This window comes from Ascochyta rabiei, chromosome 21, assembly GCF_004011695.2.
Source record: "Ascochyta rabiei chromosome 21, complete sequence".
NCBI lineage: Eukaryota > Fungi > Ascomycota > Dothideomycetes > Pleosporales > Didymellaceae > Ascochyta > Ascochyta rabiei.
The window spans coordinates 351,646-370,544 of NC_082425.1; the positions used below are offsets into that span (position 1 = coordinate 351,646).

At 54.9% G+C, this 18,899-nt stretch overlaps 5 protein-coding genes across 5 annotated transcripts, besides 7 other annotated features; all 5 read right to left on the reverse strand.

The window, feature by feature from the left end:
* Positions 1-581: 581 nt before the first annotated feature.
* EKO05_0010935 (uncharacterized protein) lies at positions 582-5,879 on the reverse strand (the record flags this gene model as incomplete). Its single annotated transcript, XM_038947358.1, has 1 exon — positions 582-5,879. One exon carries the CDS (start codon positions 5,877-5,879, stop codon positions 582-584), a length of 5,298 nt encoding a protein of 1,765 aa, XP_038793198.1.
* Positions 1,622-1,893: a tandem repeat.
* Positions 5,644-5,708: a tandem repeat.
* A 978-nt stretch (positions 5,880-6,857) lies between the features above and the next one.
* Positions 6,858-6,899: a tandem repeat.
* Positions 6,900-7,174: 275 nt separating this feature from the next.
* Positions 7,175-7,203: a tandem repeat.
* A 474-nt stretch (positions 7,204-7,677) lies between these two features.
* Positions 7,678-7,736: a tandem repeat.
* Positions 7,737-10,388: 2,652 nt separating this feature from the next.
* Positions 10,389-10,428: a tandem repeat.
* A 458-nt stretch (positions 10,429-10,886) lies between these two features.
* Positions 10,887-12,751, reverse strand: EKO05_0010936 (Peroxisome-assembly ATPase; the record flags this gene model as incomplete). Its single annotated transcript, XM_059637876.1, has 4 exons — positions 10,887-11,258; positions 11,350-12,314; positions 12,361-12,453; positions 12,502-12,751. 4 exons carry the CDS (start codon positions 12,749-12,751, stop codon positions 10,887-10,889), a joined length of 1,680 nt encoding a protein of 559 aa, XP_059493859.1.
* A 313-nt stretch (positions 12,752-13,064) lies between these two features.
* On the reverse strand, positions 13,065-15,424 carry EKO05_0010937 (Protein S-acyltransferase; the record flags this gene model as incomplete). The annotated part of the gene is made up of 5 exons (XM_038943832.2): positions 13,065-13,878; positions 13,926-14,190; positions 14,240-14,312; positions 14,360-15,157; positions 15,209-15,424. The coding sequence occupies 5 exons, from the start codon at positions 15,422-15,424 to the stop codon at positions 13,065-13,067; spliced, it is 2,166 nt and encodes a 721-aa protein (XP_038793199.2).
* Positions 13,071-13,119: a tandem repeat.
* Positions 15,425-16,057: 633 nt separating the features above from the next.
* EKO05_0010938 (uncharacterized protein) lies at positions 16,058-16,697 on the reverse strand (the record flags this gene model as incomplete). The annotated part of the gene is made up of 3 exons (XM_038943881.1): positions 16,058-16,284; positions 16,338-16,572; positions 16,623-16,697. The coding sequence occupies 3 exons, from the start codon at positions 16,695-16,697 to the stop codon at positions 16,058-16,060; spliced, it is 537 nt and encodes a 178-aa protein (XP_038793200.1).
* A 373-nt stretch (positions 16,698-17,070) lies between these two features.
* On the reverse strand, positions 17,071-18,033 carry EKO05_0010939 (uncharacterized protein; the record flags this gene model as incomplete). The annotated part of the gene is made up of 2 exons (XM_038943955.1): positions 17,071-17,908; positions 17,963-18,033. The coding sequence occupies 2 exons, from the start codon at positions 18,031-18,033 to the stop codon at positions 17,071-17,073; spliced, it is 909 nt and encodes a 302-aa protein (XP_038793201.1).
* Between the last annotated feature and the right edge of the window lie 866 nt (positions 18,034-18,899).

The window sequence follows — 18,899 nt, forward strand, 5'->3', positions numbered from 1 at the left end:
TTCAGGCTGCATTGCATCTTCGCTGCATGTCACTGGGGCGCGGGCATTGAAGCACGTAGCAGCTACGATGAACTTTTCTCAATTATCCCCAGAAACTATGTACTCGACATGACCTCCCCACAAGCGCCAGCTGCACTCCTCTCATGGCTCTCCTACAGATGCTTGATAGATACTCTGAAACACGCCCCAATTCCTCACATCACCCATGGCTTATCGCCATTCCGTGCACCAACTGACAAGAGGAAAAAACGGTCTCGCTACTATCGAGCAGAGACTGGTATCTAAGAAGTGAATATACAGAAAGATTCAAAGTATGTTAAAAGTATGATATAAAGGTTAGAGATGGGTTTTAACGAAAGTGTCCGAACGTAAAAGCGACGACGTGTAAGAGAGCTGAGTGCGGCTAGATGCGAGATGCGGGTGCTAGCATGAATGAGGTCGGTTCGTGAGATGGATGCTGAAATTGCCACAGATGCGGTGGAAGCAGTGGCGTGCATGTGCACATGCTCTGACGTCTGGGATATCGTACGACGCAGGACCAGCGAGAGCCACGGGAACGGAGAAGGCGGGCGGCCCGACACTCAGTTCCATCCCAGCGAGTTCTCGGCCATAACGGGGGCCGAGATTTGCTGTGTGCGTATGCTGCGTCCCTGACTGCTGTCGCTGCCCCGGCTACCGCGACTGCCAGGTGTCATGCGACCATCACGAGCGCCACGCATCCAGGCAGCCGCGCCGCCAGGGATAGACCCATAGGTCATGCGGCTGGTACTGGGAACCGAGCTGGAGCGCTGGTGGGCAACGCGCTTGTTGCGGTATCTGCGAGCAACAAAGAACATGGCTGCACCATAGGCGATGGCTCCAACAATGGCTCCAGATGCGATACCTGCGCTAGTGGGGTTGATCTTGCGACTTGCGCCGATGTCGCCTCCCATGGCGCCACCATCACCAGATCCTCCAGTAGAGGTGGCGGCAGGATCAGCAGCCGCGTTCGCACCAGATCCGTCGGTGGGCGTCTTTCCACCAGCTTGGAGAGGGCAAGCAGTATTGATCAAGTCGGTAAGAGCGTTGACGGTGGAGTCCTTGTTGTGCCAGAAAGGATCAGCGGGGTTGCGGAGCTGAGCTGCAAGAGTTGTCTGCAAGTCTTTGGGGATGGTGAACATAGCCATGGTGGTGATGAAACCCTGGTATTTTGTAGTGTCCAAGGGCTTCAATCCGTAGTTCTTGACATCGGAGACTGAGATGTTGAGACCGTCTGCAATGGCCTTGGGCAGGTAGTGGAAGATCTGGTTGCCACCGTCGTTGGCAGACACGAACGGGTAGTTCAGTGGCCACTTGAAGCACACTTGACCCATGAAGCTGTCCTGCGAAACTTCACTGGGAACGCCGCCAGGAGGAGCAATCATCCTTGGCAGACTGGAGGGAATGCCGCTGCTGGTGGCAGTTGGTGATGCAATCGTCGAAGGCTCCTGAACGATACTGGTAGGGATAACGAAGGAGGTCTCAGTGTCAGTGGCGGTGGGTAGGACGGTTCGCACAGGAGTCTGTGAGCTTGTGACCGAGGGAATGAGGGGAATTGGAATGGTAGCCGAATCGCTCGCAGATGTGACACTTGCGGTAGCAGAGACGCTGACCGATGCAGGAGCGGACGGTGATGCAGACAGAGACTCCGATGCCGAAAGAGTAGCAGAAGGTGCCACAGACTGGGATTCAGAAGCTGACAACGACACTGTCCCTGTAGCAGATGCAGATACAGACGCGGATGCAGATGCAGATACAGACGCGGATGCAGATGCAGATACAGACGCAGATCCAGATCCAGATGCAGGTACAGACGCGGATGCAGATCCAGATACAGACACGGATGCAGATGCCGATGCCGGAACAGAAGCAGACTCGGTAGCAGTAGCGTTTGTGGTGGCAGAGGCGGAAATAGTCGCACTGCTCAAAATCGCTCCAGAAGTGGTAGCAGTCTGGGATTCAGAAGCGGGTATGGAAGAGGGAACGCTGAGAGACTCGCTTGCGGAGATTGTAGCACTGGACGATATACCAGTTCCAATTGGGACGGACGTCGAAGAAGGAATGATGCCAGAGGAGACATCTGTTCCAGACAGGGTGAACGTAGGCAGGATGCCCGAAGACGCAGATAGGGAAGCGCTTGCTGAAAACGTGGCACTCTCTGTTCCGCTGGGAAGGGGAGCAGAAAGGCTGACGGAGCCCGAGACGGTTGCGGAAGGCAGGATGCCAGATGACTGGAGGCCAGAAGAGAACTGAGATGCGACACTGGATGCAATGCTGCTCAGGTCCGAGGTAGGGACCGGCAGAGGAACCGACGCAGTTGGCAGAATGGAGGCGGTAATTGCGGAAGAGAGAGCAGACTCGGCACTTGATACGAGGCTAGACACCACGCTTGGCAAAGAAGATCCCGTGGGCAGGTCAGAGACTGCCGACGAAAGAAGGCTAGACAATTCTGAGATGACTGATGGAACGACAGATGGGAGGATACCCGACGCCGATGGTGACGGAGTTATTGTGGCCGAAACAGGAGCAGTAGGGTTAGCCGAACCAGAGCTGGGAACGACACCAGTCGGCAACAGGCTGTCTGATGGCAATACACCTGTGACCTCAGAAACCACTGACGAGAGGATCGAGGGCAGGCTAACAAGCCCGGAGCTGGCGGAGACTCCCTCTGAGGTGGGAATGGCACCTGACAGGGAAACCTCGCTGGTGGGCGTTGCTGATGCAGATGCGGAGTCTGTGCCGAGAGCAGTGGTGATACCAATGACGATACCGCTTGAAGGAAGACCGCTGGAGGGAAGCACGCCTGTAGGAAGCACGCCGCTGCTGGGGAGGATACCAGAGCCAATGATTGAGGTTGCAGTAGGTTCAGCACTGCCAAGAAGCGACGACAACAGAGAATCAATGAGACCAGCAGATGTGGTAGGCTGAACAATGGATTCCGAGGGGGGCAAGAGACCAGTAGAGGCAACCTGCGAGGTTGTGGTAGCCTGGGGGCTCTGGAGCAGCGATGACAGAATACCACCCGTAGGCTGAACAATCGATTCTGAAGGCGGTAGGAGGCCGGTGGAGGCGACAGATGTAGGCGTGGCTTCAGGACTTTGGAGGAGAGATGAGAGAAGACTACTGACAAGGCCACCAGACGAGGTTGGCTGTACGATTTCAGAAGCAGGTGGCAGAGACCCCGTGGAGGCGACCTGAGATGTAGGTGTAGCCTCAGGGCTCTGGGGGCCAGCAGATGAGGTAGGCTGTACAATTTGCGAGGACGGAGGCAGGAGACCGGTGGAACCAACCTGAGATGTAGGCGTAGCCTCAGGACTCTGGAGGAGAGATGAGAGAAGACTACTGACAAGGCCACCAGACGAGGTTGGCTGTACGATTTCAGAAGCAGGTGGCAGAGACCCCGTGGAGGCGACCTGAGATGTAGGCGTAGCCTCAGGGCTCTGTGGGCCAGCAGATGAGGTAGGCTGTACGATTTGCGAGGACGGAGGCAGGAGACCGGTGGAACCAACCTGAGATGTAGGCGTAGCCTCAGGGCTCTGTGGGCCAGCAGATGAGGTAGGCTGTAAAATTTGCGAGGACGGAGGCAGGAGACCGGTGGAACCAACCTGAGTTGTAGGAGCGGCCTCAGGAGTCTGAAGAGTCGACGAGAGACCACCAACCGAGCCGGAAGTCGTCGGTTGCAGAATTGATTGCGAGGAAGGCAGACCACCTGTGGTACCTGGAACGATAAAGGGACCAAGGAAGCTCGACGCCTGGGAAGAAACTGCCTCCGATGAAGGAGTTGCGGACGATGTGCCGGAGAGAATCACATCTGGCAATGTGCCAGTAGGCGCAGCTTGCTGGCCCGAAGAACCCGAAGTTGTAGGCGCAGCAGATGGGACAGCTGTTGAAGTCGGCTGGACAATAGACTCGGTCACAGGTAAGCCACCAGTGGAGCCAGGGAGAAGAGGTTCCAAGAGAGACGACAGAAGGCCACCTGATGACTGAGCAGGCTCGTCGCTCGCAGTCGATTGCGTCGGTGCAGAAGGCGAAGACGGGGTGGTGGGTTGGAGAATCGACTCAAGTGGAGGCAAGACACCAGTCGATGCATCAGCTGCAGGAGCCGAGGAGCGGGAGGGAGGCGAAGAGCGGGCAGGCGCCGACTCGACAGTGCTTGAGGTAGTGGGTTGGACAATCTGTGAAGCTGGAGGTAAGCTACCAGTGGGGCGCTGCGCAATAGGAGTGCTGGTCGCGTCTCCACCCTCAGTAGGGGCTTGGGAACTCGCCGTCGGCTCGAGAGTGCTCGAGGTAGTGGGTTGGACAATTTCTGAAGCTGGAGGCAAGCTACCAGTTGACGCAACAGGAGGCTGTGCAGCAACGAAAGTGCTGCTGATCGCCTCGGTCACAGTCTCAGACAGAGTCTGGGAGGGTGCGACACGAGATGGCGAGGACGACGTAGTAGGCTGGACAATCTCTGACGACGGAGGCAAGCTGCCAGTTGACGCAACAGGAGGCTGTGCAGCAACGAAAGTGCTGCTGATCGCCTCGGTCACATTCTCAGACAGAGTCTGGGAGGGTGCGACACGAGATGGCGAGGACGACGTAGTAGGCTGGACAATCTCTGACGACGGAGGCAAGCTGCCAGTGGACGCAACAGGAGGCTGCGCAGCAACGAAAGTGCTGCTGGTAGGCTCCTCAGTCTCAATGTCCGAGGGGGCCTGGGAGCTGCGAACCACAGGAGCTGACGGCGAGGAAGAGGTGGTGGGCTGCACAATCTCTGAAAATGGAGGAAGTGTGCCGGTGGGCGCCGCAGAAGGCTGCTGCGCAACTCGAGTGCTGCTGGGTTCCTCCGTCTCGGTATCGGAAGGCGTCTGGGAGCTGGGCGCCGCAGAAGCAGAAGGCGAAGATGGAGGTGTCGGCTGCACAATCTGCGAAGAGGCAGGAAGAACGCCAGTTGCCGAAGCTGGGGGTGGGCGATCTACAACAGGCGTGCTCTGGACGACTTGGCTAGAAGTTGGCTCCTCGATTGTCGAGCTCGGTGCAGAAGTTGGCTGGGCTACTGAGGTGGATGTTCGCTCCTCGATTGTCGAGCTGGGTGCGGAAGATGGCTGGACGACTGAGGTGAATGTTGGCTCCTCGATTGTCGAGCTCGGTGCAGAAGTTGGCTGAGCTACTGAGGTGGATGATCGCTCCTCGATTGTCGAGCTGGGTGGGGAAGATGGCTGGACGACTGCGGTGGATGTTCGCTCTTCCACTGTCGAGCTGGGTGAAGATGGTGCTGTAGACACAGCCTCAGAAACGGTCGCACTAGATTCAACAACCGAGCTCGATGCAGCTGGGGCCGAAGAAATGACCTCGACTGGCTCGGAGGCGAGAACCGAAGACGAAATGGAAGACACAGTGACAGGCGGCACCTGTGCATCGCTTGTTCCAGTCAGGGGCTCGCTCTGGGTGCGCTGCGGGGTCGGCGTGATGGTGATGGACTGCAGCTGGGATGGTGAGCTCGAAGCGTCCTGTTCACTTTGGGTGGAGAAGAAGGCAGACGACGAGGGAACCGACGGAGACGACTGGGAGTTGATCAAAGAGCTGAACCAAGATGTGAAGTTGGGGATTTGACGCGATTCCAGCTGCGAGCTGCTCGAAGACGTGGTGGTGGTGGCGGTGGCCGAGGAAGAGGAGGGTGGTGCTGCAGGCGCTGTGACGTTGGCGGTCTCCGGGTTGATCTGGCGCTTGACGTGGCGTGGGAAGTAGTATCGAGGTCTGCCCGGGGTTTGCTGGGGTTGAGGTGCTGGCATGGCCTCTGCTACTGTGCCAATGGGGCCAGAGCCAGACATGCTAGCCATGACCAGGGCGGCGGCCCATACTGTTGTCGAGCGCGTCATACTGTGAATTTTCGTGAAGCACTAGATCCTTATTAAGATATGTCGAGGGTATTAAGCGCGAGCCAAGGCGGAGCACCTGTGCGTGTGAGACATGGCTGTTTGCAAACGAGTGGTGACGGCTTACCGTATGTTCTGGATCAAACGAGTGTACTTGACAAGCGTCAAAGAGGATGAATAAAGAGTGGACCTGGGTGGGTGTCAGCACAGGGCGACGGTGCGTGTCATGGAGCCATGGACTCACTAGACTGTCGATGCAGCTAGAAATGGGACTGAGGCCTTGGTCGAGGTAGGCGTAGCAGTCGCAGTGCGGTGAGTATTTCGCGGTGGGTCTACGCCGTCATGTTTGACTTGAGCCAGTTCCAGATCAGGGCGAGCAAGCGTGGTTCCCGTGGATCAGCGTGTCTGGCAGATGTGATGGCCGTGGCCGTGGCAGCTGTCAGCAGGTGGCGGACGTCGACGACCAAGACTCGATGGTGAAAGGGTGAGAGGGTGGAGTCGGTGTTCCTGATCGGCGGGCGAGCTTGCGTGTCGTGCAGGGGCGAGGCGAGGCGAGGCTGGGTGAACAAGGCTGTTGAGAGGGCGATGCACCAAGGAGAGCTCCAGAAAGAGAAAAAGAAAGTCGGCAACGTTGGCAAAGGCAAAGGCAACGGACGGAATCGTGCAGGGCTACGAGCAAGCAAAGGCAGGGCGTTCAGGAAAAGAGCGGTCGTGATTCGGAGAATCGTGCAAAGGGAGCGTAGGGCCAAGGGCGGCAAAGGTCAGGAGGGTGAGGCGTGAGGCGCGGTGGGCGGGACAGCGTGGTCGCAAAGAGGATCTCCACGGGCAGCCACGGGCGGGTGATGCACACTTGTAGTCGAGGTCGAGGCCAGTGGTGCGCACTACGGTCGAAAGCTTGTCGGCGGGCGGAGAGAGGGTTTGGTGTCGACAACGGCGGAGTGGCAGGTGGAGAAGGAGAAGAGCAGCGTAGGGCAGCGCCGCGCAGGGCAGGCAGGGCAGACAGGGCAGGCAGGGCAGGGCAGGCGGGGCCGTCAGCGACTCAGTCACACAAGGCACAAGGGCCGCTCCAGGCGCAAAACGACGGGTCAGGTTGGCGAGACAGGGGGGCAGGCGAACGAGTCGCCGTGGTGCCCGTCCGCTGCAGTCGAGCACGTCGAGCGAAGGAACCGGCCTGGATGGGGGCTAGGCTGGCGTGTCGGTGTTTGCTGCATTCAATAGCGCCCGCGAAAATAGATGGGGGAGCGCCAGGCACGCGAGACCACACCAGCAACAACACGCCGGCGCCGACGCCAACGCCGACGACCACGACCACGACCACGACCACGACTAGAAAAAGGTACTCAGCCGACACGGAAGGGCAGAAGACACCGCAGCCAGGCGGGTGCGCCGAGCGAGACTGCGAGGACAACCGACACCTGACTTTCTCGTGCACCGCCAGCCGCCCAATCTGCCGTGTGTGTGTGGTGGCCTGGCTCCTGGACTTGATCATTGATAATTGATTGCTCTATGCGCTAGCCATGGGGGCACAATCAACCCACCCCTGTCCTCGGCATCGCCCACCTGCAGAGCGCACACCAGTCCACCATGCCTCTGTCTTGCAAGTGGCAACCACCATTCTCGACCGCTGCAGCGTCTCCTCGTGCGTGCACCGGCTGCAGTCAACTGCCATCTCACACTCAACCACCCGTGGCGCGCTGCATGTCCGCCCTGGCCCAGCACGCCAACCCACCAATCAGCGCACGCAACCTCTTCTCGGCCCTGCCCTGCCCTGCACCTCATTTCCGCAGGAGGGCAGGTGGAACCGTGAAACCGTGAAACCGTGAATCCGTGAATCCGTGAATCCGTGGATCCGTGAATCCGCCTGCTGTGGCTGCTCGAATCAACGCCTCAACCCCATCCTCCACCACGCCACGCGTGTCCTGCGCAATCAAAACCGCTGCCCACACGCTCCTTCCTCTGTTTGATGGCCTCCACCTCGCTGCAAGAATCTCACCCCAGAGCGCGCAGATGAGCTGTGCCCTCCAGGCCGCGCCCTTCTTCTGCTGACATGCTTCCACGCCAGAGTATTGTGCTGCCAAGCCCCTTGCCATGGCGCTCGTATCCTCTAGCCGTTCGGCCGGCCTCCCACGAGCTGTTGCGAACAATCACACTACCGGTATTGATTACCTCTCCAGCACTTCCGACTTGGGTACGGCGCACACTTCGCTCGACTCGTTCATTTCTGCGCTCGTGCTAAGGTTGGTCCCTAACGCCGACGCCAGTTTCGACACCTGTCCCGCCCTTGCCATCTACAGCCTGTACCTCCACGCTTGTCCCTCAACCATGCCATCAGAACAACCTCCTGTCTGTGCCTCAGCCACCACTTTTCTGGCCTTGCCGCATCAGGCCATCCGAACGAGGCCTTCCTGGGTGAATCTTCGGCTGTTCCTGTAAACAGGAGGCTACTTGGGTCACGCTCCCTGCTCTTGTTTATTGAATGATCAACTGTCTTCCACCACATTTGGGTCCCTTGAGCGCACCGCGTTTCACGACTGTCATTCTTCAACGTCTATTCCTGGCCTCGACCTTCCACGCGACAACAACGCCTTGACTCAAGCACAATGGCTTTCCATGCACTTGGTGTGCTATCCTCCTAACCCACGCTTTCCGAACACGAAAGACAAGGCTGTCAACCACGCCCACCGACCACGGTCACGTGTCGTAGTAATCTCACGTCCAATAGTGCCACTCGTTAGCATCACAGCCCGCGCCTTGGCTACATACACTCTCGCAGAGACTGCTTTTCCATCAGACGCAATCACGCTACGTCGATCCATTGTTCTGGCCGCCGCCAAAAGTTAACAGCCATGTACCACGCTTTACCCCTTACCTCTGCCCCATCAACACTTGAAACATGAAACACCTCGCCTAAAGGCGTTAAGTCTAGCTTGCATTCCTCGCAAAGAACACAAGGCTGACATCATACATCTTTCTGAGAAGCATCTACAGATTGGCAACTAAGTTTCCAAACATCAGCTATTGCCTCGCTTGCGCAAAGGTGGCAACGAGATCGTTCATCTTATACTCGTCGCCAATACCAGCCTCCATTGCTTGCATCCCCATGCGAACAGCTTCGTTTGTCGTAAATGCCAAAAATGTGTCTGTCGTCTTCGCTCTCCTGCCTGTTCCTGAGTTTCGACGTGTCCATTTTATAAATATGCTTTAGGTTAAATGTGCCGTCTGCTGCCAGTTCCTATTCCCGAGTCACTTAGCGGCTTCCAGGCTGAAGGTTTATCGACGCCGTCTCTTGAAACACACGGCGCTTCACCAGGCATTTGACATACCAACACCCACCATCAATAGCGTCACAACATCTCCTCTCAATGGACCGAACCTTCTCGAACACCAACGCTTGTCAGCCGCTTTCCATGGCAACCCAGAGCTCCATGTTGCGTCCACTGAGCACTGACTTGCTTTGTGCTTCCACACGCAACGCTCTAGCTTTGTCCAAAGCTCGAGCTGGAATCCTTTCTTCTTTTGCTAACGGTTTGGCCTTGCAGACAGTGCACGTCGCGTGATTATGCATTTCGGAGTGTTACGCGCCGCATTGCTTTTCCTCCTGCGAGCGCTGCACGACGCCGACGTCGTGAGTCGATACGGCTTTGTGTGACTCGGTGAAGCGTGCGTGGTACACTACCCATTAACCCTATTGGGGGCCGAGCGAGGTCACTCGGTCAGCCCATATATTCATGAAGCGTTGTTCAAAGCAGGATCCGGGTCATGTTGGGCGGCAATTGCACGTGGAGACTGTGTTTTTGGTGTGCGGTAGGATCAGATGTCCATTTCTCATACACGATATCTCTCAGAACACCTATGCATAAAAAAGATAGATTTTTATTTTTTTTGCGTCTTTGGACCACTACCATAGTACACGGAACCTCCTATTCGTTCCGTCCAAGAAATCAATCACACGACACTTTAACCACCAGTATACTTTCCCTTTCAATTTAAGAACATTCTATCTATAATAGGCTTTACCACCAACTCTTCAAACTCTTTATTATTTTCACCCTCTTTAATTTTCTTTAAAAAACTTTTTTTTTAATCAAGGAATTCGCACTCAATCTACAAACCCACTCCTCCTTCTCTTACCTCCACTACTGAGTAAGTAAATTCTTTCAAATTTTCAGAAAAGTCTTACTCTCCAAAAACCTACAATTGTTTCAAACCCTATCATGATCTTAACCCCTGTTTACCATTTTAAAAAACATCTTATCAAGTTGAACCATCCTATTATTTGTAGACAATCAACAAAAAAATCTTTCTTGTTTTCCAATTCTTCAATGTTTGAAAGATATTCATCACCAGATCAAGAAATTCGCACCACATCCACAAACCCACCCCCCCCCGAAACAAAGACACGAACCCACAAACCTTCAATATCCAGAACATCGCCATCGTCAGCTCTCCATCGTCGGGTATAGCATATAGCATGTAGGTGTCCCCTTTCCGTACCGTAGCAACCTCGAACAGATTCGATTCAATTCAGTTCAACGTAATTCAATGCAATCCACACATACCTGTCGAGATGAACGACTTACGACGTCCAGCGATTCAGTGGAGGATGTAGAAGGCGGTCATGGCGTGGAACCTAAAGGCTGCACAAGATATCGCGCGTCACCATTCGGCGAATCAGGAAGCCGCGAAAGAGAAACCAGACAGCTCGACCGATCTGTTGAAGCTCGATCGAGAGCTGCTTCCAAGACCCATGCTCAGCTGTGAAGAAGCTTTTTGTAGTCGACACGCGGGTGGGATGACGACTGTCGAGAGATTCGTGGAGCAGTTGCTCACTACAGCTTGTGTGCACGTGGCTCACCTCACCGGGGAGGAAGGCGTCGAAGACGTGCGATACAGATGAATTCAGCTCAGTGCAACGGAGGGTGACGCCATGTATGCAACGCCAAGTGCTCGTGCACCTCCGTTGATCCTCCACCGTGACTTGGGCGCCTCTAGGCTCACACTTTCCTCTGTTTACATAAAGTCCTCTCTCCACTGGCTCCTCACCTTCTGCCACCCTTCTCTTTCCTTCTTTCCGCCCAGCTTCTCCAGCCCCAGTCCTCTCTCTACCCACTCTTGGCTTCCCATCTCAGAGAGTCGTGAGAGAGCTCTTGCAAACGCGAACCGTTCTTCGTCACCCGAGAAGATGCTCGAGTTCTTGAGCATAGTCATGTTCATGCCGAGATCGTCCATCAAACTGCGCATCGCGTCGTCAAGGTTCTCGCCAGGGTCGGCGGAGGCGGGGAGGTCGCCCTTTTTCTTGGATGCACCAAGGGCGTCAGACATTTCCGAAGCGTCGAGGAAGAGTTGCGTCAGTGGGACCTGGGTCGTGAGCACGAGTTTTGCCTGGATGATGTTAGCACAGGCTCACATGTCTTGCTCTTCGTTTTCTCTTGTGTTCTCTGCCTGGTGTTACGGAATGGACATGAAGACTTACTCGCGACTCATAGATGGCATCTATGAAGGTGATGAATCTCCTTGCCAGGTCTCTGCTCTTGTGGTTCATGCCCGGAACGTCGGTCACGATGAAAGCTTCATATTCCTTTGTGAGCTCGAGGTAGTCCGCCGCGCCGGTTGCTTTCCCAATGATCTCATCAAACCCGAACCATGCGCATTTCCCACTGGCCTTGGGAACTACAATATCACGTCCCCATACCTGGTGTGTGGCTTTGTGTGGCGGGTCGTTGTCAAAGTCACCCAAGAATCTGAACCAACGCTCCGCATGTGTCTTTGCGCTGGTATCGAGGGGGTGGTGGTACACGCCGGACGGTGGACGGGGAATCTTGCGGTAGTCTGTCTGGCTATCAAGGTTCAGGACAGTAAGGCGGCGTTTGAGGAGGTTGATGCAGGGAATGAAGGATTCTCGCTGGATGCCGTTCTTGTACAGGTCGTCAGGATGCCTATTACTTGTCGTCACGATGACAGTGCCATGAGCCATTAATGCTTCCATCAGACGGCGTAGGATCATGGCGTCGGCGACGTCTGTGCATTGGAACTCGTCGAAGCAGAGGACAGAAGAGCGTTCGGCGATATTGGCGGCGACGTAGGGGATCGAATCGATATCGTTGCCGTGAGTCATTTTCATCTTGTGCAGGTCTTTGTGAACTGACTGCATGAAGGCGTGGAAGTGGATGCGGGTTTTGCGGACAATGTTTGGCGGAAGGGTGTCATAGAAGAGGTCCATCATCATGGTCTTGCCAGAGCCGACGTCACCGTACATGTACATACCCTTAGGCAGAGACTCGGGAATTGGAGGGAGAGTTGGCGCGGGCGTCGAGGAGGAGAGGAAGGAGAAGAACGACTTCTTGGGCGGCTGTAGGGACTCGATGGTAGGCTGCTGGACGGGCGGTTGTTCGTAGCCTGCGAGCATTTCATGGAGGTCTTGGAGGTTCTTGATGATGTCTTGGAACTGTCAGCAGTCTGCCATGTGTGTGATCGCATATCATACTTCTCTGGTGCTCGTCGTCCCTCAGCCGTCCGGACTCGACACGCGCGTCGTACTCGGCAATTGGTCCATGGGTCCTTTCTGGGTCCGGTGAGTCTATTCTGATCAGTTCCTTCCTTCCAAACTTCTCTAATCTTCACATACATTCATGCGCCACCTGCGCATATCCTCTGTAGCTGAAGACTGGAGCTCGCCGAGGGACACGTTTGAGGGCTGATCTGGCACCAGCACGCCCAATATGAGCATCATCTCCTCTTCGCAAGCTGTGTGCACAGTCTGTACAAATCGTCCTGCTCGAGAGTGCCCTAATGTTGGTGCCGTTCCGTAGTATTCGCTGCGGCGCAACGGTTCGCGAGAGGGTGCCCAGCACGCGCAGAGCCTCGGATGATGTCATTTCGTAGTTCTGAAGGTACACAAAGAAAAGACCAGGCTGCTATGTCATCGTAGGAAGTAACGAAAGGAAAAGCGCACAAGGGGTATCGCACAACAAGCACAGGCGCAGGTGTCAATTGTCAATCATGTGGGAGCGACCAAGGTTCTGGAGGTTTAGTGCTCTCGCGCGGTTTTCGCGGCACCCTCGGTTCGCGGTCGGAGTAAACGTGGCGTCGGCAATTGATCATTCGCCGAAGCCTTCCATTGTGGAATGGTTCGACGAGCCTGCAATGTACAGAAATGATGTTGTGGTCGTTCGTGATATCCATGGTATATCACGCCTCTTCCTCTGTCTCTACACTCTCGTACCTCTCTCCTCCCCCTCCTCTCGCATACCTCATCTTCGGGATATCATTTACATCATACAACCTGGTGTAATCTATCCTTTCGCCTCCTAGGCGTGCATATCCACCCTCACGTTTCCCAAACATCGGAGCTCCATCACACCAAAAGTCCTTGCAGTTCGCAATAATGCCTCTCGAAAAGGGGTTACCGCGCCGCTGACGCTGCGCGCGCATTTGATCTGCGTTGGAGCCGTGTAGGGCGATGGCAACGAACGTGTCGAGACCGAGTAGTCGCTTCCACTGATCCCACACCGAGTGCTTAGGCTGCGGACGTTTAGGAGCGTCGCCAGTGTCCTGGCCAGATCCAAAGCCGTTGGTGGGTGCACTGCCTGCGGGGCCTGCACCCGCCGCCCCCCCTGCAACGTCTTGAGAAGTGTCACCAGTGGTAACAAAAGAAGTTACTGCGTCGGCGGCGGTATGCGAGTTGAGATGGCCGCGCATGGATTCATATGTGGTCAGATTGCGTGCGATTTGCAAGAGTTGGACGCAGAGGAGCATAGTGACCCAGGTTAGTTGGAACGCTGCCCAGATGGAGAGGATGATGGTGAAGGGATCCTTGTTGAGAATTTCGCATAGATCGTCAGATAAGACGTTGCAGTCATCATCCTTGGGCTTTGGAAGATGATCAAGGTAGTTCCAGGTGAGACGAAGCCAGGCAAGGGTGCCGAGTTCCATGAAGAGGACGTAGAAGACGAAGTGGCGGTGATTGTTGTTTGCGACGCAGTTGTTAACCCAGGGGCAGTGGCTGGTAACGTTCAGTTTCGTACAGAGTTTGTGTGGTGAGTAACTTACTGGTCGCTCTTTGCAACGCAGCGCTCGCATCTCTTGCAATGCTTGCTGCGCAATGGTTTGCGGACCATGCAGTTTACGCAAAAGTGATGTTCATCGAATTGTCGTAGCTCCATAAGCTCATCAATAATGGCTTTAGAGGCGCTCCTACTCGCCGACTTGGGAACATAGCCGGGGTCGGACGACATGGTGAAGAAGTAGAAATAGGACGTAAGTCCAAAGCATGCTGCAAAAATGATGTTCGTAAAGAAGGAGTTTCGTATCGTTCCTGCTCGTGTTAGCGTCTGAATGTGCTACGTGGAAGCGTGCTTGCTCACCTGGTAAGACTGTCGTGATCCAGCGCACTCCGATCCAGAACAAGGTGCCTGCAAATATACCGGCAAGGAAGGGCTACAAGTGGTCAGCATCTGTGTAGACCAAGTTGTGGTCAGACTCACACTGTGATGTATGTTCCGCATGTTCGAGGGTCCCCATTGCAACAGCTTCTGCGCGGCCAGCTGCATGAGATAACTCCCAATCAACGCCAGAGGCACACCGATAAATACTGGGTAATAGCTGATCAGCCACAGTCCGAGGAATAGAATCGCAAACGGCCAAAAGAATATGAACCGCGAGAGGAACCACCTGGTATCCTTGATACCGGGGACTGGGAACTCCTTTGGACTCCCGTCATGCTTGTACCCGGCCTCGCTCAGCGCCCTTCGCCATTGCCTGGTTGTGTTCATTTCCTCAGCCGTGACAGCAGGCGTCTTCCCGTCGTTGTTCTTCGCAAAGCGGTCGGCGCCATACTCCAACAGCTTCTGTATGCTTCCCTGGCTCCCCTTGACCAAGGCCCAGTGCAGCGCAGTGAAACCCTGGTCATCGGTGGCGTACACGTTCGCACCCCAGCGCAAAAACAGATCCACACAAGAGGGATAGCCCTTGTAGGCAGCCCACATCAACGGGGTGTGGGACTGGGGGTCGGGGATGTCGACGGGGATGTCTTGGTGCAGCAGGAGGACGAGCTGGAAGACATTGCCGTCGAGGGTGGCCGAGTGGAGCAGGTTGAAGCCTTGGTCGTCGGTGAGGAGGGGGTCGGCGCCGTGCTCGAGAAGCAGGTTGACGATGTAGTAGTTGCAGCGTTTGGCGGCCCAGAGGACGGGTGTCGCAACAGCGTCGCCGCCTTTGGCGTTGAGGGGCGCGCCGGACTGGATGAGGAAGTGGCAGAGGGCATGGTGGTTGTTGATGGCCGCCCACTGCGTGTAGTGTTAGTCGTCATGCGCCTACGTAGAAGTGTATATACGCACGTGCAGCGGTGTGATGCCCTGCTCGTCCGTGTACGTCGCATCGGACTGGCCGCTGTCGAACAGCTTCTGGATGGCGCCTATCTCGCCCAGCCGGGCCAGCTGCATGATGTCTCCCTCGACGGGGAGGCTGGGCTTCTTGTCGGCCATGTCGTCGAGCTCATGTTGCCCGCTGCTGTCGCGGTCGGCGGCTGAAGCTGTGGCTGTGGCTGCGGCCATCTCGGACGTCCGCTTTGGGCTCGAGGTCGCTCAGCAACAAGCGAGGTAGAAATGAGATGGCGCGTACGGGGAGAACTACTGCGCTATGTACATGGCGAGCGTCTCGTATACAACGCCGGTGAAGAACGCCTTGGGGCTGCGCAGACGTCGGGAACTCGCGGCGCTGCCAAACCGTGAAATGCACCAATGCGTTCATCGGACCCCTGCCCTGGTCTGCGCCTGCCTTTTCGCTTCTGTTTCAGCCTCACCATGTTTCCTTCACCGAATGCAGAGCGCCGAGAGAGGCTACAACCAAGTTGAAGACGTGAACACTCCGTGAATATATGCAAAGTAGACGATTTCGAGATTTCGTTGCAAAATTCACTGAAACCTGAGATTGCCTAGAACCCTTCCTTCACCGACTCCAGATCAAAGAGCAGTTGTGAGTCTTGGCAGGGCGACATAGGCTACTACAAAGGCCGTCGGATGCATGGAGAGACAGTATTGTCGACGCCTCGTTGAGATATGTCCCCGTATGGTCGGGTAGCCTGGAGATAAAATGAATATTCAGATCAACTTGCTCATTTCCAGTTGTCTAAAATGGCTCAAATCTGGCAGCGAGTGCTTTAACCGATGAGCCTCTTGTACAGATACTCAAGGCCACCCCTCACCAAGTCTCAGCCTGAAATTGTCAGGGTTACAGCCGTGCCATGGAACACCTCGTGCCGTCCTCTCGCTGTCGAGACTATACTGATACGGATCAGTCAGTTCGTAGCGACGCTTCATGTCCCCATTATCAATGTCGTCCCACGGCGGTGTGGGTTTCCAGTCATCGTTGCAGTAAAATCGTCTTTTGCCCCGGTGGTAGCAGCTTTCCTCAACTATACTTCGTCAGCTTTTTGAACCCTCTGAATCGAGGCTGGAAGCAACTCACTCCAGATCATGTAGCTTGTAGCAAAATTGTCAGAGCGATTTGGACACTGGGAAGCTCGCGTATAGAAACAGTCAAAGAAACGCTTGAGTATGGCTTTGCCTTTGTCACTGCAGAAACACTCTGTCTTGTTGCGCGTTGTGGGGTTCGTCCAGTCAAGAGAGTCGATGTTGATGCATTCCTTCTCCCAACTATTTTCCGGTATCTCCCGAGCTTCGCATGAGAGCTGGGCTAAGGACTAAATGATTAGGTTAGTGTGGTGCATCGTGAAACAGCGGAAGTACTGACTACACAGCTCCATGCCAAAGCTCTGGGGAGCTGGAGCGCGATGAACACCAGGCTCAGTTTCTTGGCAAACTGCATGTTGGGCTTTTTGAGGTTTGTGATATGAAATTAGATTGCCAAATAGCACTTATGTAGGCGAGGTCGGCCGGTACCATGGTCGATCGATGGAGACGTCGCCTCAACCAGCGCAACTCAACCTAATCAGCATGAGGGCATCTCGATGACTCGACGATCCAAGAATTCAGGTGTCTAATGACCGGCAGACATCCTTCTAAGGACTCCCATCCACAAGCGAGTCTTACAATCATCCCTTTTTCGATTTTTGGGCGGTGTTTGTCCCTAAGGTGTAAAAAGTTGAAAACGGAAACTTCCTGGATGTCTTCAGAGTCATCTTCAATATACGGCCGTGGACATTCTAGTGTTCCAAAGAGTGGTTGGCGACGGTCAGCTATTATCCCAGCATTCGCGCCAGCCCTCCAACGCCGATACTGAGGCTCAGACTAAGCTTGAGTCCCTTGGATTGCGCTGTGAACTGCTGCTTGTGCTCGCTCCATTCCCTTTTGACCCTCGCTCTTTCTTGCATCGCACTCGGTCGTCTGTGAATGGTCTCCCTCTTTTCACTATCACTTCGCTGCACCACCTTTCTGTTGGCGCGCTCCGTTTCCCGCAAAATCGGATCAATCATGTTTGCTAGACCGGGCGATTGGTGGGGTGGCAAGTTTTCGTGCAGCAATGTCCCGTTCTTCGACTGCGCAACGAAGCAGCCATAGCGATATGGGTGCAGGATGATATTGTGGATCTCTGGTATACCGTGCTCTTGCGTACGAGAAAATTCCAGCATATCTGATACTGTCTTGTAATTGTCCAGGTCCCACATTGCTGCGTTCTTTTTGGTGATTAGGAGGAAGTTGTCATCTGCCCCAAGTGCCACAATGCGTGGCCTGTCGATCCAAGCTCCGTTCTTGATTTGAGACTGTAGAGCACTAAGTAGACCGTCCGGTATGTTCATCCACAAATATGCCGAGGAGTCGTGCACGAAGAATGACGAGTTGTAAGCTCCAAGGACACAGCGTATAGCTGAAATGTTGCGGACGAGCTGGCCTTGAGGATTTTTGCTGTACAAGAAACCCGTAAGCTCGTTTGGAAGCCCTCCGCTGTTTATGCGATCACTACCGTCTCGGTCGCGCCATGTGATGAGGAAGCTGTCTTCGAAACCAAGGGCAACATGATGGACTTGTTGAATTTGAGATGATGAGAGAATAGCTATCAGTTTCCTGGGTACGCGGGTGCTGGAAAGCTGTCAGCGTCCACAACGCCAAAGCAGTCTGAGGATCTGAACGAACATCTCGCGCCGCGATGCGCACTGGAAGAAGTGGCTGCCTCGCTGGCCGAAGGTGAATGTTGCATCGCACATGATCTTTTTGCTTAGCTCACGGCAAACTCAATTGCAAAAGAAGACTGCCGGCTACGTCAAGTCATCAAACGATACTGGGAGACATCGAAGAGCCCGGTAGCAAGGTGGTCGAACGATCGTGGTGTAAACAGCGTTGCCACGCCAAGCGATCACCCCTAGGTTTCGAGCAGGGAAACTGTTGCTTCACATATCGGCCGACTTGGTACCGAGCAATTTGGTCGCTCCACCAACAAACATACACAACTATAACAGTATGTTTACTTGAGAGATAGTTCTGACAACGTCCGGAGGGCTATAGAGTGACGTTAAACTTCAACATTCCCAGAAGTGACAAGTGACGTCATAGCAGCGCCGAGCCAATAATTATTCAGCATGTCTGCAACATCTAGCCATGCCTCATTCATCTCATTCGGGGCGAATGATAGTTTTGTATCAAGGAGCTTTCAAGGACTGAAACAGTAAGTAGACCTTATCAAACGAGTACATGGAGTCTGACGATTCCGAGTCGCAACCTTCCCACTTCTCTCTTGACAATTCTTTCGACTGCAACAGAAGTCCATTGGGCTTCACTAGGCTCCGTCCCTGAATCCTGGCTCGTCAGCTTCAATGATGCCTCCGGTCGAAGCAGCTTACGTTGGGGTGCGCTTCTACCGCAGCGTCTTGGGAGTATATTAGCAAAAACATGGCACTCGCCTCACCTACGCTTCTTCCTCGGTCCGGAAGATTCATTCATTGTCTGGCATCCTGAGGCGATACGCTGGGCCAACCTACCGCCTAGTCTCGAGGACTCGCTACAGTCATGGCTCACGCCGTCTGGCTGGCGGGTGGGACCGCCACGCATCGTGACTTGGGGGCCCGAAGGTGCA